We start from the raw sequence: 24,320 nt of genomic DNA on the forward strand, positions 1-24,320 counted from the left end.
CCTCCAGGGACTGCAAGGTCCGAGGGTGAGTGGGCTGGGGTACGGGGGCTGGTGGGCCAGGGGAGTGGGGCAGGGTGGGCGCTCTGGGCTCCCCTACCCATGCCCACTGAAGTCCTCAGGCGTGTTCTTTCCCTCTGGACCTCAGTCATCCATCGGTATCCTCTGTACTGGGAGCATCACTGTCCCTGGGTTTGGGTCTGCTCCAGGAGGTCTGCGGTAGGGAAGGTGGAGGGTCTTTGCTCAGGGCCTCACTGTTCTTCTCTTCCTCCAGGGTCCTCCTGGTCCCAGAGGGCGGCCTGGCCCACCGGTAGGTACTTGTACTCAGTGCCCCTGGAACTCTAGGGCAGGAGGCGGAGCTTGGAGTGAGACCTAGAGCTTTGCAGGCAGATGCTTGTCTTGGCCCTGACCTCATAAGCTTCCCCAGACTTCTAGGAGAGCGTAGAGTGGCCCTGGCAGGACTAAGCCTCCAGAAGAGCAGAGAACAATTTTGCACGTCCTCTAGTGCCTGGATGGCCCCTCCAGGCTCCTGACAGCCCCTGGGACCCCCACACCCAGTCCCTCTCAAATAGTCACTGAGCCTCTTATTTTGCAGGGTCGGCCAGGGAGCCCTATTCACTTTGTAAGTTGGAGAATGTGCTTTTTTTGCCTATTGGGGGTAAGGCCTGGGAGGGCGGGAGGTGGTTGGCAGCTGACCTCTTTTCTGGGTCACAATAGCTAGACCCCTAAGCTAGGCCCAGGATTGCCTGTGAACTTTTGTCCTTCCATCCCGGACCCTGGACTTTGCAGCAGCAGAAAGAGCCCAGAGGCAGAGAGTGGAGAATCCCAGTTTTAGGCAGGATGTGCCCCTGACCTTGAACCTGGGAAGCTGCTCCGGTGGCTGGGCTCCTGGTCCTTTCAGCGTCCTTGGTACAGATCTGCTGATTGCCGAGGGTCTAAACAGGTTCTGGGGTCAATTCAAGTTTGGGGGGTGGGTAGGTGCTCCCCATGCCAAAGAGCACTTGGGGGACAGCAGCTGGGCACCCTATAGTTCAACTCAGTTCTGACACTGTGCACCAGGATGAAGGGTTAGACCCTACGGGTTCCCAATCCTGCAGGACTCCTTCCCCATCCTGCCCTGCCCAGATGCCAGCTTGTCACCGGCGCCTCTGACCGACTGAGGGTCCCACGCCCCTCACTGGTATGAGGCTACTAGAGCTGCTCTTAGATCAGAGAAAACATTTCACTTACTAGCTTACTGGTTTCTTATAAAAAACACCACCACCTCAGGAACAGTCAGATGGAAGACAGGCACAGGGCAAGGTGTGAGGCAGGGGCTCTCAGAGCTCCCGAGCCCTCTCCAGGGAGCTGCTCTCCCCAAACCTCATGCGGTCACCAGCTGGGAAGCCCTCCGAATACCAGCCTTTTGGGTTCTCATGGCGGCTTCATTACGTAAGCGTGATGGATGGAATCATTGGCCGTGGGTAAGGGACGCCACCGCCATCCCTTCTCCCGCCCCAGGGGTGAGGGGTCCAGACAGAAGGTTCCGGGTCAAAGACCAAATCTCTTTTTCTTACAAATCACGATATCACAGGGTCTCATCCCCTCAGATTCTGAGTCCGAAGAGGGTCAGGCAAGGGAGCAGACTGGAGGAGGGAGGCTGCATTCCTCCCTGGTGGGTACCAGCCTGAACGTATGGCCCCTCCTGAGCCTCCTTGCTCAGAGGCCCGTCCCCTGTTACCACTGCCCCTGTTGAGGATTATGGTCAGGCCCTGACAGCGCGTCCCGCCCCTTTTGCCCCCCAGTGGCTGAGGGAAATCCAGCAGGAGCCCTTGGGCCGTGAGCCCCTTGGATTCTCTGCTCTTCTTGTCTCTCAACTTCTCCCTGTCTGACCCCCCAGCATCATCCATGAAAATGAACGGACAGCCCTGGCCTCGCCTCCACACCCTCCCTAGCCCTTCTCATCACTAAGGAAGCCAGACGGCTCAGGGAAAGTGAAGAGATCCAGACAAAACCCTTTCCCTCTAAAAAAAATTAAATAAATAAAAGGAAAATTCGAGGATTTTAAATTTTGTGCACAGTAGCGGACATACTGAATATTTGTGGCAGGTGGACACCGTTAGGCATGCTCCCTCTGGATTAGCTCACTGATTCCTCTCAAGGTTCTGAGAGTTACTGTCATGCCCATTCTCAGGATACTGACGCAGAGAGCCCGTAAGCACCCTGCCCAGGTCCTGCAGTCACCAAGTAGCAAGGCTGATATTTGAACTTGAGAAATCCCTCTAGCGTCTGGGCTCTGGGCCACTTGGGCTTTACCCAACATCAGAGTCTTCCTGTCACTGTGTTCACAGTAAGACCGCTTCTGTCAAGCCCCGTGCTAGGGCTGGAGGTGCAGGTGTGGGACAGTTCCTCAGAGAAAGGGGCCGCCCCCAGCCTGGGGAGCGAGAGCACCAGGAAAGAGTTCCTGCGGAAGCTGGCATCTGTAAGATAAGTATAGGGCAGGGCTTTTCAACAGCAGCACTTGTGGACATTTGGGGACCAGATGATTCTTTGGTCCCCTGTGAGTGATCGTAGGATGTTTGGCAGCATCCCTGGCCTCTACCCGCTAGATGTCAGGAGCACCCCCTCCTCCAGCTGTGACAGCCAAGAAGTCTCTAGATGTAACCAAATATCCTTTACAGGGCAAGATTGCCCCTGATTGAGAACCTCCAGAATAGTAGATAGACAGATGGAGCAATGGAGGGAAAGAAGAATGCTCCAGGTGATGCAAGCAACACGTGCAAAGGCCCTTTGGTCAGATAGAGCATGGTGCTTAGCAACTTAGCAGTATAATGGTGTGTCTGGTGCATAGAACATATGGGCGCAAAGGAAGAGAGGCTGGGCCAGAGGCCACGTGGCTTGTTAACCACGTGGAGGATTTTGGACTTAATCCTGTAGATGATGAAATTCCTGGAAAAAGGGAGAGAAAAGGTCAGCTCTGACTCTCTTTGTAAGTGGAGGAAGGACAAAGACTTGCACAGAAGGCAGGTGACTTGGCCACTGGGCTAAGACCCTTGGTCTCCTTCTTAGTGAGTCCCAGGGGATCCTGGGGTGGTGGGGGGGGTAGAATATACACCCTGTCATCTCTTTGCACAGCAGCAAGATGACCTGGGAGCAGCTTTCCAGACGTGGATGGACACACATGGAGCACTGAAAGCAGAGGTACCCTGAGACCGCTGCCTACATGGGATCCCTCCCTGGGGGAGACAGAAGGGACGGCTCTCGAGTGGTCCGTGCCCACCATGTGGCCTGCCCCCAAGAGTTCCATAGCTCATCGGTTCCCTGAGCTGGACAAGGTTGACGCTGTGTCAGCTCTCTTAGGATTTGCAGTCCAGGGAGAGGGCAGCCCAGAAGAACCTGCTGACTTCCTCCCATCCTGGGGGTGGTCGGCGGAAAGACCACCTCCACTGGCCCCTTCTTGAGGGATTTGAGGCCACTGCCTCGTGTCCTGTCCCCTCCCATGACAGCCCTCACCTCATTCCTGGCCCTCAGTTCCCTTATCTGTCAAGTGGAGGGAGCCCTGTCACGCCCCTAGGAACTCAGGGACATCTCCTGAGTAGCAAGAACTTAGGGCTGTGGAGGCTAAGACCCTAGGACCGGGCCAAGATCTCAGGGGCTGGTGGCCCCCCTCTTTCTTCACGACAGGGTTACAACCATCCGGACCGGCTGGTGCTGGACCAGGGAGGGGAGATCTTTAAAACCTTACACTACCTCAGCAACCTCATCCAGAGCATTAAAATGCCCCTGGGCACCAAAGAGAACCCCGCCCGGGTCTGCCGGGACCTCATGGATTGTGAGCAGAAGATGGTGGATGGTATGAGGGCCTGTGGGGTCTGAAGAGAGGGCTTTCTGCCCCTGGGGGTGGAGCAGGCGGGGCAGGGGAGTTCCAGGAGGGGCTGGGCAGAGGGACTGGTCAAGTCTTGGCTCACTGGGACCAAGTTTCTGTCCTTGGGGAGGCAGAGACGCAAGCAGTCCCTTACCTGCTCAACAGCCACTGAGCCTCACAATATGGCGGACCTTGTGCCTCCTGGAGTGTGGGCAAGTGGTTTTACCCTTTCAGAGCCCACAGATCTGCAAGCTGGGGACAAACATTTCAGGGCAAGGAGACAAGAGCTTTGGCAGAACTAGCACCCAAGGGCCAGGAGGGTACAGGGGCTGGGGGAGGGGGCTGTCATGGATGCCCTGAGAACCAGGATTTCCCCCCTTTCTGCCACACCTCTTCCCTTCACTGACAAGAAGGTGGACCAGTGTCTCGTTGTCCCAGTCTTTCAGCTGTGGGGCCTTTGGCTTCCTCAGAAGCCCTGTGAGGGAACCAGATGCTGGCACAGGTGCCCAGCAAGTGGGGGAACTGATTCCCCGTCCTCCCCAGACAAGCCTCTAGGAGGAGCACTAGTCTTGGGGGGGGGCGTCCATTCAACTAGATGAGCCCTAAATCCTTGGGGCTGGTCATTCAGTCGCTCTCTGGCCTCAACTGTCCCCTCTGTAAAATGGACCCTTGACAACAGCAGCTTGGGCAAGCGCTCAGCCACGTGGCCCCTCCAGGGGCTCTGCTAGCTGTGAGCTCTGCCCAGAGCCTCCCCTTCCATCTCAGTGGCTCCTGGAATCCTTTTCTGCTCCCTCTCCTGACTTCAGGCCCAACCAGGGCTCAGTGGGTCCTGAGGTTTGGGGTCCACCTGCAGAACGGGGCCCTGGGCTCCCCTGCCTCACACACCTGTACCATCCCCCCTCCACGTCACCTGCAGGTACGTACTGGGTGGACCCAAACCTTGGCTGCTCATCCGACACCATCGAAGTTTCCTGCAACTTCACCCATGGTGGGCAAACGTGTCTCAAGCCCATCACGGCCTCCAAGGTACCTGTCCGCACCCCCATCCACTGCCCATGGGCCCTCTCCACACCCACCCGGCCTTGGGCCACCGCCCGCCCTAGTTTCAATCTGAGCCTTGACTGTCCTGCTATGTGGCTTCTTTGTGATCCTTGGTTTTCTCACCTACAAATCGGGGGCTGAATTGTTCTAAATCCGTGGTTTCTACGCCCTTCTGCGATGCATGATATTAATGGTTTTTGTTTCAAATAGAACTTTCTGCTCCATACTTAAAACATAGTTGGCCAAGCTGGCCAGGCTTGGAGAACCAGGAACCATCCATGCAAACTAAGTCATTGTGCCCAAGGCGTGTATGCAGGTTTATCTGATGTTCAATGCCTACTTTGCGCATGCCTGTCTCTGGGCTGAGCGCTTGAGGTGGCTTAGGGCCGCTCAACAGCAAACCAGGGTGGCCGGTGGCAGTGGGGCACCCCACAGTGGACTGTAGGTCTGTAGGGATGGCAAGTCCTCCATGTGGGAGGATTCAGGCTCCAGGGAGAGGATCCCCCTGCCCATAGGGGAGGCAGGGACCCAGACACCCATCCCATCCCATCCGCCCTGCTGGGGAGGCTCCAGGAGGTATCTGAGCCTGACTAGGTCAGACCCAGGGTTTGAGAATCTCTATGTGGGCCCATTGGTCAGCAAGTCTTGCTGGGTTCCTACCATGTGCCGGACACTGGGATTCAACAGGAAACACAGTAGCCTCACCAAAGAATACCCACCAGCTAGGTCCTTTCCCCCCTGACTCTGACTCTGAGCCAGACCCTCCCGGCAGAGTGGGGAGACCACAGTTGGCACCTGCACGGGTGACCATCCCCATCAGGAACAATGACCACCATTTTATACTGGTCTCAGCCTATACATTTTGAACGTGGTGGCTGGACCAGCCCTTGTGGATCTTACTATGATCACAAGATGCCCCTCACGATGAAGAAACTTGGAAAAAATAAAGATTTGTTACTTACGGGATGTGGAAACTACACAGCACACTGGGGACCACCCAGCCAGATTGCTGGGGGAGAGAGAGAGAGAGAGTGCATGAGCCTGGGGCTCTGCTATTATTGGGGTCCAGGGTCAGGGCCTTAGGGCTTCCCAGGCTCACTCTTAATTGGTGAATTGAAAGCATAAGAGTGGGAATTTAAAGCACAGGAAGAGGAAAAAAAAAATGGCCCAATGGCTAGCATCGGCAATCTTAAAGTTTAAAACAAAGGAGGCTCAGTGCAGGGAGGCAGCTGGGCTCTTCATCTGGCCCGTGGCTGGCAAAGCGTTTATTCGAGATCACAGGCTTTGGGGTGGACGCCTAGGCAATCAAAGCTTCAATCAGGCCCTTGCATCACACAAAGGAAAACCAACCGTCCGGGCTCTTGGAGCACCCACTGAAGCCATGAATCCCATCCTTGTTTGAGGTCACTGCCATTTCTGACATCTTGGGACTTAGGAAGGGTTGGGGAGGCCACTTCTCATTTCTCCCGTACTTGAAGAGCCTCTCAGTCTTGGGCTAGTTCCTCTTCCTCTCCGGGCTTTGGGATCCCAACTCAGCTCCAGAGACAACTCCCACTCCAGGGCGCCCATGCCCTCGAGGGTGGATCGGGTGACTTAGGACTCCCATAGGTCTGGCTGTGCACTCAGGCGGCCCTTGGTGCTTTCCCTTCCTCATCACTCCTTGGCTGTGGACCAGTTTGCACAGACCTTGGTTTCCCTATGTTGTCTCAAGTAGACACACATCTGGGAGCAAAGCAGGGAAACGATTACCGGGAAAGAGCGTCTCCCTGCGCCCACCAGAGAGAGGGGAGGTTTCCGAGAACCCCCGGTGGCTGGCCTGGCCCTTCCTCACCGCTGCGTCTGCTGCAGGTCGAGTTTGCTGTCAGCCGGGTCCAGATGAATTTCCTGCACCTGCTGAGCTCTGAGGTGACACAGCATATCACCATCCACTGCCTTAACATGACCGTGTGGCAGGAGGGCGCTGGGCGGACCCCGGCCAAGCGGGCTGTGCGCTTCCGGGCCTGGAATGGGCAGATCTTCGAAGCAGGGGGTCAGTTCCGGCCAGAAGTATCAATGGATGGCTGCAAGGTAACCTTGGGGCCCCTCATGGGCCCCTCATGTGCAGACAAGTTGAACAGATGCGTTTTTATTATAAAATAATATGTAACAGTTTAATACATACTGGTATATTACATCAGTATATTATTATCATCTAGTATATTGTATTAATAAATTTGAGTAAATACAGATAATTTTTTATCTTTGTGTAATAATTTTATTATAACAGTTTTGTAAAATCACTTGTATTCACCGTCCTCTCTGGGAAACTTCAGAGAGGAGATCTGGCTGATAAAAATTCCATAGGCTGTTAACTTGCAAGCCTTCTTGTTGAAGAATGTATATCGATTCTCTCTGCCTACCCTCCCCGCCCTGGCCAGGCTAATTTCTTCTTTTAACATTTTTGGTTATTTTTTAAATACCTGAGATTGGGAGGGTTGTTGGTGGAGAGGGAGTCAGAAAGTTGTCCAGAAAACTAGTTTCGCAAGATTAAACAAAACTAGTAATCCGCAGTGTGAGTGAAGATGTGGGGAGACCAACAGTCTTGCAGAAAGCTATTTGGAAGAAAACTGGTAGAGGCTTTCGGGGTAGTCATTGTACAAATACAGGGATACCCCAGAGATATTGTGGGTTTGGTTTCAGACAGCTGCAACCACATGAATATTGCAATAAAACAGTCTAAGTTTTTGGTTTCCCAGTGCATGTAGGTGTTATTTACATTATACTGAAGTCTATTAAGAGTGCAACAGCATCGTGCCTAAAAAAACAATGTGCATATCTTAATTAAAAAATACGTCACCAATCAAAAATGCTATCCGTCATCTGAGCTTTCAGTGAGTCGTAATCACAGACCACAGGCCGCCAAAACACATGTGAAAATGCTGAAAAAGTTTGAAATGCTGCAAGAATTATCAAAATTATCAAAATGTGATGTAGAGACGTAGTGAGCGAACGCTGTTGGAACAAGGACACTGATACATGCTTGATGCAGGATGGCCACTAACTTTCCGTTTGTCAGAAACACAACATCTGGGGAGCTCAGGAAAGCACAGTGCAATGAAATGAGGTATGCCCGCATATCCAGCGTATACGCAGAGCCTCAGAAACGTACGTGTCCTTCCGTCTGGCTGCTTCTAAAATCTGTTCTAGGGGACCAAGGAGAGGAGAAGAGCGTGCACAGAGGTTTAGCCAGAGTGATAGTGGTCACAGCATTCCCTACCTGCATAGACACAGTGGCAGCAGTCTAAGAGGACGAATACAGGTCTTTGCTCCAGTGAAATGCCATGTGCCTGGTACAAAGGGTGGGAAAGCTGACAGGGACATGTGCACATAGATGACGTGGGTCGTGATAGCTTCACGTGTACCTTTCCTTCTCCGCTCAGGTCCAGGATGGCCGCTGGCACCAGACGCTTTTCACCTTCCGGACCCAGGACCCCCAGCAGCTGCCCATCGTCAGCGTGGACAACCTCCCTCCTGCCTCCTCAGGGAAGCAGTACCGACTCGAAGTTGGACCTGCGTGCTTCCTTTGACCTCTGACCTCCTGGCTCCTCTAGGCCTCGAGAGGGAGGGAAGAGGAGGAGGAGGCAAAAGGAGGGGACCTAGGGGCACATGGGCCCAGGAGAGGCCGCTCACCTGCCTGGGGATCCTTGGGTAGGCCTCAGCTGTTGTCTGCCCGGTAGAAGTGGCTGGAGGGGGGTGGGTGGCAGGGGACTGGGTATCCCTGGGACCAACTCAGTGAGCCCAGCTCAGCCCCAAAGACCAACCAAAGAGCCAGCCAGAGCGAGCTGGGCCTGCAAGCCTCCTGAGCCCTGCAGCCTGTCTCCCAGCTCTGTGGCCACCCCCTGCCCTCCCCAGCTTCCTGCCCAAAGAGCCCCACGTTCCAGCCAGCTCAAGGGGAGGGGGCATCTCGCCAGCTGGACCCTGCCAGGGAGCTTTGATGTGCAATATTAGAGAGGAGACATGAAAAAGGAGAAAAGGAAAGAAAGAAGTATATATATTTTATTTAAACAAACACAAAGAAGGTGCATTACTATTTTTTCACCTGAGAAAGAGGTGAGAGAAGGAGCAGCCAGAGGGTGGGAAGCAGTGGAGGCCAAGAGGGGGCAGTGCGACACCCAGGGCAGGGGGTGGGGGATGCTCATGCTAGCTACCTCCCACTGTGAAATCGATGGTGCTCGTTGTCTCGTAGCGTATGTGATTTTTTTAAGGAACAAAAGAAAACCTATTTAAGATTCTGAAGGTGCTACCGTTTATGCCACAGATTTTGAAGAACCATTTCGATGTGGGTTATTGTCCACATTCTCCTCTCTCCTCCAAATGACAAAGTTTGGAGACTCTAAAAGTGTTCCTAGTATCCCCCTTGTGCTCATCAGGTAATCGACTACGTGTGGGGAGGGGAAGGAAAAAGGAAGGAAAAAAAATGCAAAGCCAAAAAAAAAAAAAAAGAAAAAAAAAGGGAAAAAAACAAAAAACAAAAAAACAACCTACCAGAAACAGAAGCAGAAAAGATTTACCTTTTAATTTATGGACTTTGAAATGTTTGTCCTTTTAAGGCAGGGGGAAGGCCTGAGCATGAAGGATTTGGCCTTGGCCTGTCACAACCCTAGAGGGAAGTTAGGCTTATCTTGGAAGGTGGGATCTAGACTGGAGAGTCATGGGAGAAGCCTTGGCCTTGAAGAAACTAGCTGTAAGGGCGGTGTTGGGTCGGCACTGGCCTTGGAGATAGAATGTCAATTTGGAGCCATCTTATAAGGCCCCGGACCATTCCCTAAGATCCTCCCTTCCAGGAGCTTGTCCCTTCCAAGATATGGCCATCACTCTTGCTTTTCCATCATCATTAAACCCTCTAGAGACCTGGTGTCATTAGCTCCAAGTGTAAATGGGGGCTGAGGAGAAAAAGTAATTATGGGGATCTCGGGGTTCAGCATGTTGGGGAGAGTCAGTGTTATCTGAGTTGCCCTCTATCAGAGAACCAGTCAGCACCCAGGTGGGATTTTGAGGTTATTTTAAGTATGGAATTATTTTTCTAGAAGGGGAAATTTTATGTGAACGTCTATTTGTGTCTTTTTTTTTTTCCTTCTAAAGTTGTGTCTCTTTGGGAATTGGATTTTATTTTCATTATTTAATACCTCAGTCCGGCCCACCTTCCCCGCCAGACACTTCCGGTTATGCCTCGCCTTCCCGTCCCCAGCACAGTCGCTCCCCATGGAAGTGTGTTGCAGCAGCTCGGGCCTCATCTCAGCCCTCGCTTCCCCGCCCCCCCACCCCGCCCCCACACCCCCCCAGTCTCCACCTGGCCTCTGTCTTGTTCTTGGGATTTTCTGCTGTCCTTGTTCATGTCTGTCCACATGTCAGTGTGTTAAAACCCCAGTGGGTTCTGTTACTCCTTTTCCCTTCTGGATTTCAAATAAATATTTAAAACTGAGGCAATGGAATGATACATCTGTGGCTGTGTGCTTCTTTGAAAAGCCCAGAGGGAGGTTTCTGGCCGGTCTGGAGAGAAACGATGCCCAGAGGATGCTGCTTCCCCCAAAGGAGGTGGGTAGGGGGAGGTACTGGCACCAGGGGGTGGGGCAGGGAGATGAGCGTTAAAAGTGAGTGGGTCTAGGTTCCATGGCGCATCTGTTTCTTAGAGTTGCTATAACCGTACCACAAACCTAGAGGTTTAAAACAGCAGAAATGCATTTTCTCCTAGTTCGGGAGGCTGGAAGTCTGAAATCCAAGTGGTGGCAGCTCCATGGTCCCTCTGATGCTTCTCGGAGAGGTCCCTCACCTCGGCCAGCTTCTGGCGGCCCCAGGCATTCCTCAGCTTCTCCCGGTGCAGCTCCGTGTTCCCCTCTTTTTATAAGGACACTAGTCCCGGACGCTGGATGAGACCCACCCTAATGAGCCCATCTTGGCTCGATTACATCTGCAAAGACCCTACTCCCATGTAAGGCCACGTTCACAGGTAATAAGCTTAGGCCTTCGACGTGGCTTTTGGGGGACACAATGCAACCCGTGATACACAGGGAGGAGGTATACCAAGGTTAACATGAGCCATTCCTTTTTTTTTAAGTGTAGTAACATATACAGAAGACACCATTCATGACACGTAATATATTCACCCTGTACAACCTGTGCAACCGTCTAGCTCCAGAACATTCTCATCACCCCCAATGGAAATACCTGTGAAGCAGTCACTCTTCGTTCCCTTCTGCCCACGCCCCTGGAAAACCACTACCCTCCCTTCACACTTTGCCTACTGTGGCTATCTCGCATAAAAATAATCCTATTTCAGATTGACGGAATCCTGTTTTGCAGCTGGGAAGTTCAGCCAACTCAGCATCTTCTCCCCACCACCACCCCAGAAGCTCACAACAGAGGACCCTTCATCCCTTTTTATGACTCACTAATATTCCACCATATGGTGGTACTGAAAGGGTCCGTAGACAAAAGGACTAGACTGATACAAAGCGAAGGTCAAGCAAAGCTTTATTTCGCGCCAAGCATTGAGAATCAAACTGACCGGCCAGGGCCGTCTCTTGCAAAGAGGGGACCCCTCCCAGCCTCACAGACTAACTTTTATAGAGTAAAGGCCATGTGGTTGAGCCTGGCCACACACAGGTGGCCAATTGAATTACAATTCACTCTATAGTAGTTATTTGAACTAGCCTATCACTCTGGTCAGAATTGGCGCCCAAAAGGCAGGGCCCACAGTTTTGGGTGGTTAGGGAGGTGCTTTCCTGATTGGATGTCTCCACCTGGCCGAACATGTCCTTAGCGGACATGCGTGCGCTTTCACTGATTGGACGTTTCCACCTGGCCGGACACGTCCTTGTATCTGGGCTCCGTTATTTTGGCCCAGCCTGACATGTCCTGGTATCTGTGCTACGTTATTGGGGTTATTTGGCCGTATTTCACCAATTCTGTTTCTAAGCGCTTTCCTCTTGAGGGGAAGGGGCAGGTTCAATCTAAGTTTACTGCATAAACAACAAAATGGCTCGCTCTGGCTAAGTAGGCCCTTACAGTACCAATTTTGATTAATCATTCACGCACTGATGGACTTTTGGGTTGTTTCCATCTGGAGACGCCTGTGAACAGTGCCTCAACATGAGCATTTCTTACCTATGAGATTCTTTTTTTTTTTTTTTTTTAAGATTTTATTTATTTGACAGAGACAGCGAGAGAGGGAATGCAAAGCAGGAGAAGTGGGAGCGGGAGAAGCAGGCTTTCTGCCAAGCAGAGAGCCCTATGTGGGGCTCGATCCCAGGACCCTGGGATCATGACCTGAGCTGAAGGCAGACGCTTAACGACTGAGCCACCCAGGCGCCCCGAGATTCTTGCGAGAGACCACGACAGCACCTGCCTTGAAGGGAGTGAGAGATAGTTAGCCAGATTTAGCAAGTACCTATACAGGGCCATGCAGATAAATTTGAATTTCAGATACACAATGGCTACTTTTTTTTTTTTTTTTTTTTTTTAGCGTAGGTATGCCCCCATGCGATACCTGGGACATATTAGGACATATTTATACCTGCCGAATCTGGAACGTGTATCTCCCGGCCTTTGGTTTGGAGTTCTTCCTTTCTGAGCTTGGTCCTCCCACTCCGGGATCTTGAATAAACCAGAGGTTTGCTGCCATTCTCCCGGAGGAGAAAGAACAAATCATAGGCACTTGTGTTCAGAGCCAGAATTGTATTTAATTTGAAAGATTTGCTCTAAGTTTCCAGGCTTTCCAGGTCATCATTGCCCGTGCAGTTGGGCCTCTCCCTGGCCCCTGTCCCAGGTGTTGCTCCTCTGCTGTGGCTTGAAGAGCCCCGTCTGCAGACCCCAGAACCCGTGGTCTGGAAGGGCTTGGAGATTCCCTTATCCCAGATATAACTGTCATTTTACGTGGAGTGTAGCTAAACCTCAGAGAAGCACCCGACCTCACCTGCCAAGGCCAGGGCAAAGCCTTGATTCAAACCCAAGACTGCTGACAGGTGGGGCTCAGCGTGGCCCCTGGGATTAGCAGAGTCAGAAGCACCTGGGAATTGGGTACAAATGCACGTTTTTGGCCCCAGTCCAAACCTGAATCACAGACTCCCAGGTCGAGGCCCAGTGGTCAAAGTAGTATTAAGTCTTCCTGGAGATTGAAATGCATATGCTCCAGTCCCAAGAACGGGGCCCTCCGCTCTTTCCTACAGCTGGAAAACAAGGTTTCCAAAACTGGCAGGAGAAGGGGTGGGAAGCCTTGGAAATGAGATAAGAACATTCTTTTCATTTCTTTGAAAATGATTCCGAAATGAAACTTGAGACAGCATGCCCTGCTTCGACGGACTCATTTCCTGAGGCCTACCATATCCTGTCACCCCCAGGGAGTCTGCCCCACTGTTGGATCACACTTCCAGATGGGACAGTCCAGTCACTCGGACATCTGTTGTCCCTGCTGGGAGCTCCGTGAGGGCAGGGGAGGCTTCTTGTCCTCCGCTGTAGTCACAGAGTACAGCACGTTGGAGGCACCTAACTTGTTCAACAAGGCTCGCTGGGTCATTTCCGTGACACGCACATCTCAGCAGCCCCTTCTGTCTGCCGAGCCTTCTGTGAGCACCGGAGTCCCAGGGACAGGTCTGACAGGGTATCTGAGGGGCTCTGCGTCTGGTGGAGGCAGCCGGAGGAGTAGGACCTTGCATGGTTAAGGGTTAGGAAAGTGGGACCAAGAGGCCACACTGGGGGGACTGCAGGCACAGGGAACAAAAGGAGAGTGTGGCTGATGTAGTCTCAACAAAGGAGGGTAGTTGGGGGGGACACTCTGTATTAGCCAGCGTCTCCAGAGAAACGGAACCAATGGGATGTGTGTGTGTGTGTGTGTGTGTGTGTGTGTGTGTGTAAAGAGATTTATTATAAGGAATTGGCTCATGTGATTGTGATTGCTGGCAAGGCCCAAGATTTGCAGAGTGAGGGGGCCCATTCAAGACCCAGGAGAGCAGAGGGTATCATTCCTGTGTAGGCTCTACACAGAGCCTGGCAGCCTGGAGAGCCGGGAAAAAGCAAGCAGAACCCATGTTTCAGTTCATGCCAAAGGCAGAAAAAGACTGAGGCCCGTCCCAACCAGTCAGGCAGGAGGAATTCTCTCTTAGACTTTTAACTCTCTTCAGGCCTTCGACAGATTAGACGAGGCCCACCCACATGTGGTTGGGGAGAAGCCATCTGTTTTACTCAGGTTATCTATTAAAATGTTAGTCTCATCTAAACACACCCTCACAGCTACGCCCAGCATGTTTGACTAAATTTCCGGGTACCCCATGGCTCAGTTAACTCGACACATTAAATTAACCATCCCAAGCTGAGGCTCTCAGTGACAGAGGATGCACGATGGTTTGCCAGGTGAGGACAGACACCGGGAGGAGAGAGAGCAGCACCTGCCAAGGCTGGGAAGTACAGGTAGCACTGCCTATTCGGGTTTACAGCATATTCACTGTTCAAAATGGTGCTACAGGGTAGGAGGTGGGGAGCCCCGGGGTCCTGGGCTGGGTATAGAACAAGCTGCTGGTAATACAGGAGCTGGGTTTGAGCTGGAGCTGTCCAGGAGGCAACTGGCTGGGCTGGAGGACAGGAAGGAGGTCTGTGCCACGGTCAGAACTGCAAGGGGGTCAGCAGCCTCTGCAGGGCTCTGAGGTCCCAGAGCAGGGGAGAGAGTCAAAAGGAAGGGCCAGAGGGGAAGACGAGGATGGTTATGTGAAGACCGTGACACTCACGACTCCCAGTCGGCATTCCAAGAGGACTTTTGGGAGGTGGCCAGTGAGGCCCCTGACCCTGGGCCAGCTCTTTCCCAGCAGGGGCAGGTAGAACATTGTTAGGAACCAGAATGCAGCTCTTTGGGGGCGGGAAGCCGCCACGGTTCCCAGTCTCCCGTTTCACAACTGAGTGTCAGGAAACAGCCAGAGTAGACTTCCCAGTGGGGCCATCCTGTGTTTGCTCTGTCCACAATGAATCAAATTACCGCCATGGACAGTCACTTTCCACCAATGACCAGCTGCCCCGTGCTGGGAAAAGGACGGAAGGGCAAGCAAGAAGGGGAGAGGCTGGCAGGTGGATTCCAGGCCCTGCTTCCTGACCGGGACGTGGTCTTGGGTGAGTCATTCCTTCTCTCTGGGCCTCAGTTTCTCCCTCTGCACAACGGGGGTGCTAAGCCCTTCCCTGCTTTCTACGACAGTCTGAGCTATTGTTCTGTAATAGCGGGGTGAATCGTCTCACAAGGAATGGTATTCAATCGCTCTATAAAGAGGCAGTTTCCTGTAGTTCAACCCAATACGTAGCACCTTTCCAAATAATCGCAGCTACGGGGTCTTGCACACTTACTATGAGCAGAAGCCCTGTTGGGGTGTGATACGTTTTCATCTCACCACAACCCTCTTGAGACACATGTTACTACGCGGCTCTTCAGATGAAGGAATTCAAGTCCAGAGAGGTTATGTAAGTTGGCCAAGATCACAAAACAGGATTTGAACACGACCAAATCTTTTTGAGTGTTTCCTCAGCCCAGACACAAGGTTCCTGATTAGGATCTTTGGCTCTGCCAATGTATTTTCGTGGCTGTCCATGCCGAAGACCACAAATGAGTCGTCAGACACAGAGCTCAGTCCTGGCCTTGGCGGGGAAACACGTATCCAGTGGCTTTCTCGGAAGACAGATCCTTCTGAATGGGTACAGTGCCCTGATGATCTAAACCTCACCTTTCCCCTGACCTCTCTTACCTATTTGTTTCCTTACCCAACCAATGGGGAAAGTATCCTGTTTTCTCCAACCTCCTATCGGCCTGTTTTTGCACTTTAATGTCTTTAGATGTGGGATGTAACCCACCATTATGGAACTGTACGTGCAATGCAGGAGTCTGTTTTTTCTCCCATCCCAGCCTGACATTAAACCGATGGTGATGGTTTTTACGGCTAATACACAAGTGTGTTTCATTTAATGAAACACACTTGTGTATTAGCCATATACACAATTTACACACTTTACAAATGTGAACTGATTTAATCCCCTTAACAACCAGATAAAGAAACTACTCTCTGTATCCCCATTTTACAGATGGGAAAATTGAGGCACAGAGAAGGTGAGTAAGTTGCCCAGGGTCACAGAGCTAGCAGGTGGTCGAGCCAGGACACTACTTTACCACCATCCTGCATGACCCTGATTGCTTTTCATTTTATTTCCTGCCAAACTTCTCTTGGCATTGGGCCTGGGCCAGTTGGAGGGGCGGGCAGGGAGGGTGTCCAGATGCTCGTCCCACAGAAGTACTAAGGGATCCCTGAAATGTAGGAAGATAGAGAAAACGGTACTGCATCGGGTGGGAGGTGGTGCTGGGTGCACTTGAAGGAGCAACTCAGAGAGCCTCTTGGGAGGAGACGGAGACCTCCAGGGGTACCTGAGTGACAGCGAGGACCCCTCCTTCCTTCTGAGTGGCGCTCCATTTACCCGCTGCAAGAGAAATCATTCATTTCTCTCTACGCTACTCAGCACACACAGGGCCACCGAGTGTGATTCAAGGACAGGGCGCAAGAGGGAAGAGTTGTTGGCCTGGGGCCTGACCAGCGTTGGTTGTGAAGAAGGAGGTTTAGGGCTGTGGGTCCCTCTCGTGCCAGTACCGGGCACCAGATCCCCAGTGACAGGCGGGCTTCTCTGTTATTTAATAAACTTTTTGTGTGTGTGCATGGACGTGTGCATGGATGTGTGTGTGTGTGTGTGTGTGCGCGCGTGTGTGGTACGGGACATCCTCTAAAGCTCTGAGCAGAAGCCCCATGGCCCAGGGTAACGGGGTGCTCTCCATGTAACAGTCAGCTCCCCGCTGAGAGAAGCAGTGTCTCCAGTCTGTCCCCAGTAGCATCATCTCACACCGGGACCACTGGGACAGCACCTGGGTACTCTCCCAAGCCGGTCCCCTACCCTCACCCACCAATCTTCCCCGCCCAGACAGACGGAACTTTCTAAAGAGCAAATCGGACTACTCGTCTCCCACCTTGCTTAAAACCTTCCCATTTCTCCTGATCCCTGCGGGGTCCAGGGCAGACTCCCCAGACCGGCTCCTATGCCCTGCAGGCTCGGTTCCCTCCAACCTCTCCAGCATCGGCCCCGTCACTCCCACGCCATCCCACTGCCAGCTGCTCGGACCCCAGGTCCTCCACACGCCCCACGCTCTCTGCCCTCCACTCTTCCCTGCCGACGAACTCCACTCCTTTTCTCAAGACTCAAATTAGGGCAATGCCCATCCAAAACACCAAGTGAGCTGGCAAAAAAAAAAAAAAAAAAAGAGCAAAGAGAAAAGGAAATCCCACTTCTGACAAGGATGTGGAGGAGGGGACTCATCTGTGTGTCGCCAAATTGACCCCACATTAAACAGTGTTCGTGTTCTTGATTTGTCATGTGTTTTGTCATCTCTCTTTGGGGAGAGAGTTTTTTTTTTTTTAAATCAGCTTAATTGAGGTGTAATTGGCATACAATAAAACACACACAGGGGGCGCCTGGGTGGCTCAGTGGGTTAAGCCGCTGCCTTCGGCTCGGGTCATGATCCCAGGTCCTGGGTTCGAGCCCCACATCGGGCTTTCTGCTCAGCAGGGAGCCTGCTTCCTCCTCTCTCTCTGCCTGCCTCTCTGCCTGCTTGTGATCTCTCTCTGTCAAATAAATTAAAAACACACACACACACACACATTTTAGGTTTACAGTTCAGTGAGTTTTCACAAATGTACCACGCGTAACCACCCGTGCGGTGGAAATGGGGCATACGGCCACAGACTTCAGAAAGTGCTCTTCCAACCTCTGGCCCTCAGACTGCCCTCCTTGCCCTAGGCAACCACCGGTCTGACTTCTGCCATTCTAGATCCATTTGGGGGGTTCGAGAACATTCTGTACCTGGAACCAAACAGGTTCATAAGCACATAAGTATGTGCTTATGAACCAAATAGTCTGGCTTTTTTTGTTCAGCAGAATGTTTTGGAGATTCATGGCTGTTGTCTTATATGCCAGTAGTTGGTTCCTTTTGATTGCTACATAATATTCCCTGTATGAAACTGTTACAATGTGTCTTTCCATTTTCCTGATGACTGGCATTTGAACTGTTTCTAGGTTTTGGCTATTTCGAATAACATCGTAGTCTTGTCTATGACATGTTTTCCTCTCTCTTGAATGGTAGGGTATGGTAGAAAGGGATTCGGTCACTTTCTGACACGTGGCATTCCAAGGAAACATCACCATATGAAATGTTAGAGGCAATTCTCTCTCTATTAAGCTGGAAAAAAATAAAATGCTACGGATATAAAGAGAGGGCATCATTAAGTATGGGGAACCTAGGAAGAGCACGACAGGGGTGTGCGTCCGTTAAAATTATAACCACTAACTACACGGAGACATGGAAAATGACTCAAAATATATGAAACGAACAGGGATACAAAACTGTAACATAACATAAGAAGGCTTTTGGGAAGTATTTGTTCATAGGGCTAAAGATCTGACCCGGTCAGGCAGAAACGGTCGTGGACTGTGGATGCGCGCATCTGGCGTGCTGGGCACTGTTGGGGCCTGGGACCTCCTGGTGACAACAGAGCCCACCTTCCTGTTCCACAGCAGGGGGTGGAGACCACATGTGCATCATTTCTTGTTTTAGATGTTGGGAGCTAGTTCAGGTAACACCACATTTACTGGAAATAGACGTGTAACTTGGACACCTCCTCCTTTTAGAAGGATCCCTGCCTCTGAGGCTGGGTTGGCAGCCCTCCTCCCCCAGTGGACTTTTGTTCCTCCATGGTTGTCACCACACTCAGCTGGAATGGAATCAGTGGTTTGCCTTCATGCCCTCACACCTGCCCCAGAGCCCTTCCTCATCACCCACCCCCACCCCACCTAGCCTGGGACTATTTGAATCACTTTCAGCATTTGATTTGTGGTTGGCTTTCACTCTGGATGCTCAGGGAGACACAAATTGGGTAAAAAACCTAAGAGCTTTTAAAACAAGACAAAACAGGGCCAAGTGAGTGGCTCAGTCAGTAAAGCGTCTGCTTTGGGCTCAGGTCGTGATCTCAGGGTCCTGGGATGGAGCCCCATATCAGGCTCCCTGCTCAGCAGAGAGCCTGCTTCTCCCTCTCCCTCTGCCCCTCCCACCTGCTCTGGCTCTTCTGCTCTATCTCAAATAAATAATCTTTAAAACAAAACAAAATGAAAAAAAAAAAAAAAAACCTCTTAGCTTGCTTAGAGTTCCCTCTGTTGAAATCTACACATGTTTAATGATACCACTAGAGCCCACACCCCTCTTGGCTTTGAACAGCCTGACCTTGGGGCCCCTGTAACCCTTCAGGTCAGGGTTCTGAATTAAACCCAGGCTTGGAGGCTTTAGCTACAGTGGGCTTTGGGGGAGGGAGGGAAGGGTTTGTGCAAAGCATTTCACAAGAGCTCATGGATTGTGTCACCATAGGGCTCCAGGGCTCCTCCCACAGCTCATTATAAAAGTCACTCTACCCTCCAGCCAGCAGTTCTGCCTGACTCCAGGTGTCTCTCCATCTAGACATGGCGCTGTCCTGGGCCCTTGCTGCCTTGAGCCTCCTTCCTCTGCTGGATGCCCAGAGCCCAGCGTGTGCCAACCTCACAGCAGCGCCTATCACCAACGCCACCCTGGACCAGGTGCGTCCCTCGGCCCCTGAGCGCCAGGGGGCAGCCGCCTCCTTCCCTGGGCTCCCCTTCTCCCGCTGGCTTGTGGTCGGCCCCCCTTGTCTGATTCTGCCTGCTTCTGCCCTTTTCTCTCCTGGGTCCTGGGGTGACCTTCTGACCAGGCTCTGGAGGCATTCTTCTGCTTCCTAACTCAGAAGCCTCATTGCAAGTTCCCTCAGAGGGGACATCCTGTCCTGGGCCCGGAGGGGCCACCCAGTGTCTGGGGGAGGTGCCTGACCCTCAGAGTGAGCTCCTGCACGTGCCCTCCTCGCCTGGGGCCCCAGTCTCCCTGCGTGCAAAAAGGAGGGGGACATCTCTGTACCTGGCTGGCTGGCAGGAAGGGGCATTCGGCTCCCAGCCTCTGTCATCAACTCTTGGCTTCTCCCCAGATCTCTGGCAAGTGGTTTTGTATCGCCGCCGCCTTCCACAACCCAGACATCAATCAGTTGGCTGGAATGCTCCAAGCGGGCTTCTTTTACTTGGAGCCCAACCATACAGATGACACAATACTGCTCAGGGAGTACCAAACCATGTAAGACCCCCACATGCTAGCTCGCCCCCAGCCCCAGGCTTCTGCTCCTAGCTGCTGGAAAACCTTGAGCAAGTCCCTCCTTCCTCCTGACCTCAGCCTTTTCATCCGTGGATGGGGAGGGCGGTTTACTCGGCCCCAACTCTTGCCCTCGATGATAGCGACCAGTGATTGTCCACTTCTTCCCCTTGATGATCTTTCTGTTTCCCCCTTCCTTCTCTCTGGTTTTAGTGGGAATCATTGCATCCATAACTCTACCTGTCTGAAGGTCCAGAGGGAAAATGGGACCCTGTCCAAACACGGTGAGGACCAACGGGAGGATTGCGGTGTGTCATGGGGACCTGTGGATGGACCAGACAATAGGGTCAGTGCTGGGGCGAAGCCACAGAGAACCCAGGACAGGCCCTCTTCCTACATTTCTGATGTCCCAGGGTCTCCACGTTGTAATAAGGAGTAATAACTGTCCCCAGATTTGAGCTCTATGTGCCAGGCACTGTTTGAAGTAGTTTTACTAGGATTAACCCACCTGAGACTCACAATCTTAGAAGGACCTGACAGCGATCAGCTGAGGAAATAGAGAAACCGAGAGGTCAAGTTGTTTCCCTGAAGTCACACAGCCTGTAATTAGAACTAGAATTCAAACCGAGGGCTGGCTGTACACCTGCCTCTCTCCACTACTCTTTCCCCTTTGGGACCTGAGGGTGGCAGTCTGTGTCAGGTAGGGAATGACCCCACTCCTGTCTCCACCATCGCCCCAGAGAGGGCACATAGTAGGAGCATACAAATGCTGGTGGGATTAAACCAACAGCCCTGGGCAGCCCTGAGGCTCCTGTGTGGGCCTCACTTTTCTCATCTGGAAAATGGGGAGAAAGGTCCTGACAGCCATAGTCGGCACGAGGCTCCTACAATTCCACATCTCTTTGCAAGGCCCGGCACACAGAGGGAGTGAGGGTCGCAGGGCTCAGGTGAACTCCCAGCCTTCACTGACCGCTGGGGGTCCACGGGAACACTCATGGTCCCTCACCTGTGATCAGACCCATTGTGCTATGTGGTCTCACCCAGAGGTTTTCTTCTCCAGAGTCCGGCAAAGAAGAGTTTGCCGATCTCCTGCTCACCAAAGATCCCAGGATCTTCATGCTGGGCCACTCCCTGAGAGATGAGCAGAACAAGGGACTGTCCTTCTATGGTAAGCACCCCTCCAATGTCCACCCCAACCAGACCTCACCCAGCAGACCACCTGCCTCTGTGGCTGGGCCCCCAGAACCCCTGCCCACACCTGAGCCCCAGCTAGGCCCCCGGCATGCTCACCCAGCCCCCTTGTTCCCTCCTGCAGCTGACAAGGCAGAAGTGACTGAGGAACAAATGAGAGTTTTCCATGAAGCCATCACGTGCTTAGGCATGCAGACTTCGGAGATCAATTACACCGATGCAAAAAAGGTGAACGCAATGCAGACTAGGCTATGCCCACCGTCGGAGCCATCCTGCCTGGGGGCAGCCCCAGAGGCCTGGATAGGGAGACCTGCCGGCCAAGGCTGCATAGTGAGGCAGGATGACCTACTTTTAAGCACCTGCCTCCCTCCAGGGACAGCTGAGCTCCCCAGAGGCCCAAAAGTTGAGGGCCCAGGAGGGAAAGTCCCTGGGAAACGGGGAGGACAGGAAGGGAGGAGGAACAGCGGGAATAGGGTGGCAGTGGGAACTTGACAGGGAAACACACACGGGTGATTATCGCTTACACCTGCCGGCCACACCCCAGACATCAGACACCTGTGGATGGGCAGTTGCTATGGTGGCTTTTAGCCACCCCCAAATGCCCCAAGTCCATGACCACCACCCTGATTTCTGCTATAACTGAGAATTACCTGTGTAATAATCTCCTTAATACTTGCCACTCAACCCCTGTTCAGGGAGAGGCTTTTCTTGGTCGTGTCCTATGAGACAATCTCTAAAACGAAGAGCTTCTGAGCGGGCTATACTTTTTCAGATATGCATGAAATACTTCTATTATCAAAGTAAAAAGGTCTCCGTTGGCCACCCGAGGCCATCTCTCCTGCCCACCAGCGGCCTAAAGCTCCTCCAGTCCCCACTCCTGGCAGCTGCGGGAAAGCACTGGGCACACGGCACCAACTGGCCCTGGTGTGCAGCCTGCCTTCCCCACCCACTGGCGGGGGACCGCGGACAGGCCACAAGGCCCCCTGAACCTCGGTTAGATCATGTGCTCAGGAATCCAGATCAGCCCAGGGGCTTGGCGAGTCCTCAGTACACAGCAGCCGTTTGTAAAGCCTCGAGCCCCCATCTGGAGTGCAAGAAGCTAAGGCTCAGAGCTGGACGGTGCCGCGCCCCGGGTCCCTGAGCTGGCGCCACAGTCCGGAGCTCATCCACCCTTGCCCTGACAAGAGCCCCTCGCGTCACCGGGCTCCCCTCTCGCTGTCTTCCAGGATCTGTGTGGGCCGCTGGAGAAGCAGCACAAGGAAGAAAGGCAGAAGGAAAAGGAGGGACACACAGCGTTGGATTAGGACCCTGGGGACCGTGGGGCCCATCCTCAGCCCTATGCCCACCCCTTTTGTACGTCAGGTTTTTGTCTCAGGTGCATCAATAAAGCTTCTGCCTTTGAAACGGGAGGCGGGGGCTCGTTTGCTCATGTCGTCATTCATTCATTCACTCATGGGTGTTGAAGCCCGCCCTGAGCTGAGCCCTGGCCGATCAGGGCATAAGGCCCAGCCCTTGGTGGGAAGAGCCCCCGCTGTCATATGCAGCATGGCTGGGAGGATGATGGGCACAGAATGTTGTGGGAACCCAGCACAAGGAGGTTCCTTCTGCAATGGAAGTCTGGGAAGGCTTCCTGGAAGGGGTATCTGAACCCACCCAGAAAGATTTGGAGGTTTGAACACCTGCTCTTCCAGCTGCAAGCCAAGGATCTGGGAGGATGTTTGGGAAACACCGAGGCAGAGAGCCCCGGTAGGAGTTCAGGTAAATGAGGGTGGGGCGGCGGGTGGAGGACTGCAACAGGTGGTACCAAGTGTGCTGGACCTTCCATCAGACCGCACCGTGGCCATCTGGAGAGGCGAGTTGGGAGGGGGCCGGCCTGGGGGCAGAGAGCAGCAAGTGTGGTGGTCAGCGGGGTGGGGCGGGGGGCTGGGAAAAAAGCTAAGGGCGGACACAGCTGGCATTGGTGAGAAGCTCCCAGAGCTTACGAAGGAAGTGCAGTAACAGGGAAAACAGACTTTGGAGTCAGGCATTGTGAGATGGTGCAGGCCAGCCTTTGGGACCTCAGTCTCTCTTCTAGGAAGGGGGCACATGGCAGGGGCCCGGGAGGCTGGCATGTGCCCTGTGTGAGCCTGCCATGCTGAGTACCGAGCTCAAGGATTGGTGTCTACTGGGTGCTTGGGAAAAGGTGGCTGACGTTTCTGTCTGCTACTAGGCGGAGCACTGGAAAGAGTCCAGGCTCCTGCTTTGGCAGAGACCAATCTGCTGTGTGTCTCCTACCAGCTCTGACCTTAGTAAGGAGGGGCTTGGACTGGCAGCCTCTCTGGTCAAAATTCCCAGTGGGGGCGCCTGGGTGGCTCAGTGGGTTTAGCCTCTGCCTTCAGCTCAGGTCATTGTCTCAGGGTCCTGGGATTGAGCCCCGAATCATGTTCTCTGCTCAGCGGGGAGCCTGCTTCCCCCTCTCTCTGCCTGCCTCTCTGCCTACTTGTGATCTCTCTCTGTCAAATAGATAGATAAAATATTTAAAAAAAAATGCTCAATGTCCTGACCCAGGCTGCTGGGGCAGCATCAAGTAACAGAAACCCCCATAGGGGTTGCCTGTGTGGCTCAGTCGTTAAGTGTCTGGCTTTTGCTCAGGTCATGATACCAAGGTCCTGGGATCAAGCCCCACATCAGGTCTCCCTGCTTGGTGGGAAGCCTGCTTCTCTCTCTCTCTCTCTCTCACTCCCCCTGCCTGTGTTTACCCTCTCACTCTCTGTCAGATAAATAAAATCTTAAAAAAAAAAAAAAAAGAAAAAAACCCCAAACCCCCATAGGAAGGCAGGCAGAATCTGGAAAGGGGCACTCAATAGATCTCCCGAGGGAAGGGTTCAGCTCATCTTAGAACTTTCCACCCCACAAACTTGAGTCAAGAAACCACACCTCGAGGACACACACATGCCGCGAATGTGAGCCGCTTTGGGAATGTTTTTTTTCTTCTTTTTAAAAAAGATCAATATTCATTCTTCTTCA

At 52.8% G+C, this 24,320-nt stretch overlaps 2 protein-coding genes across 2 annotated transcripts in view; both read left to right on the top strand.

The window, feature by feature from the left end:
* The window catches only part of LOC111146244 (collagen type XXVII alpha 1 chain), a 133,634-nt gene extending 124,290 nt beyond the window's left edge, over positions 1-9,344 (top strand). The window contains exons 55-62 of the mRNA XM_022501706.1: positions 8-25; positions 272-307; positions 593-619; positions 3,112-3,177; positions 3,661-3,829; positions 4,758-4,867; positions 6,731-6,949; positions 8,302-9,344. Of these exons, the coding sequence (XP_022357414.1) occupies positions 8-25; positions 272-307; positions 593-619; positions 3,112-3,177; positions 3,661-3,829; positions 4,758-4,867; positions 6,731-6,949; positions 8,302-8,448 (792 nt within the window). The 3' untranslated portion in view covers positions 8,449-9,344. The remainder of the gene's footprint in view (positions 1-7; positions 26-271; positions 308-592; positions 620-3,111; positions 3,178-3,660; positions 3,830-4,757; positions 4,868-6,730; positions 6,950-8,301) is intronic.
* A 10,061-nt stretch (positions 9,345-19,405) lies between these two features.
* LOC111146382 (orosomucoid 2) lies at positions 19,406-22,718 on the top strand. The gene is made up of 6 exons (XM_022501912.1): positions 19,406-19,549; positions 19,966-20,108; positions 20,337-20,407; positions 21,184-21,291; positions 21,439-21,542; positions 22,541-22,718. The coding sequence occupies exons 1-6, from the start codon at positions 19,436-19,438 to the stop codon at positions 22,616-22,618; spliced, it is 618 nt and encodes a 205-aa protein (XP_022357620.1). The 5' UTR covers positions 19,406-19,435; the 3' UTR covers positions 22,619-22,718.
* The last annotated feature ends 1,602 nt before the right edge of the window (positions 22,719-24,320 follow it).

This window comes from Enhydra lutris, unplaced genomic scaffold, assembly GCF_002288905.1.
Source record: "Enhydra lutris kenyoni isolate GAN:26980312 unplaced genomic scaffold, ASM228890v2 scaffoldscaffold13, whole genome shotgun sequence".
Classification (NCBI taxonomy): Eukaryota; Metazoa; Chordata; class Mammalia; order Carnivora; family Mustelidae; genus Enhydra; species Enhydra lutris.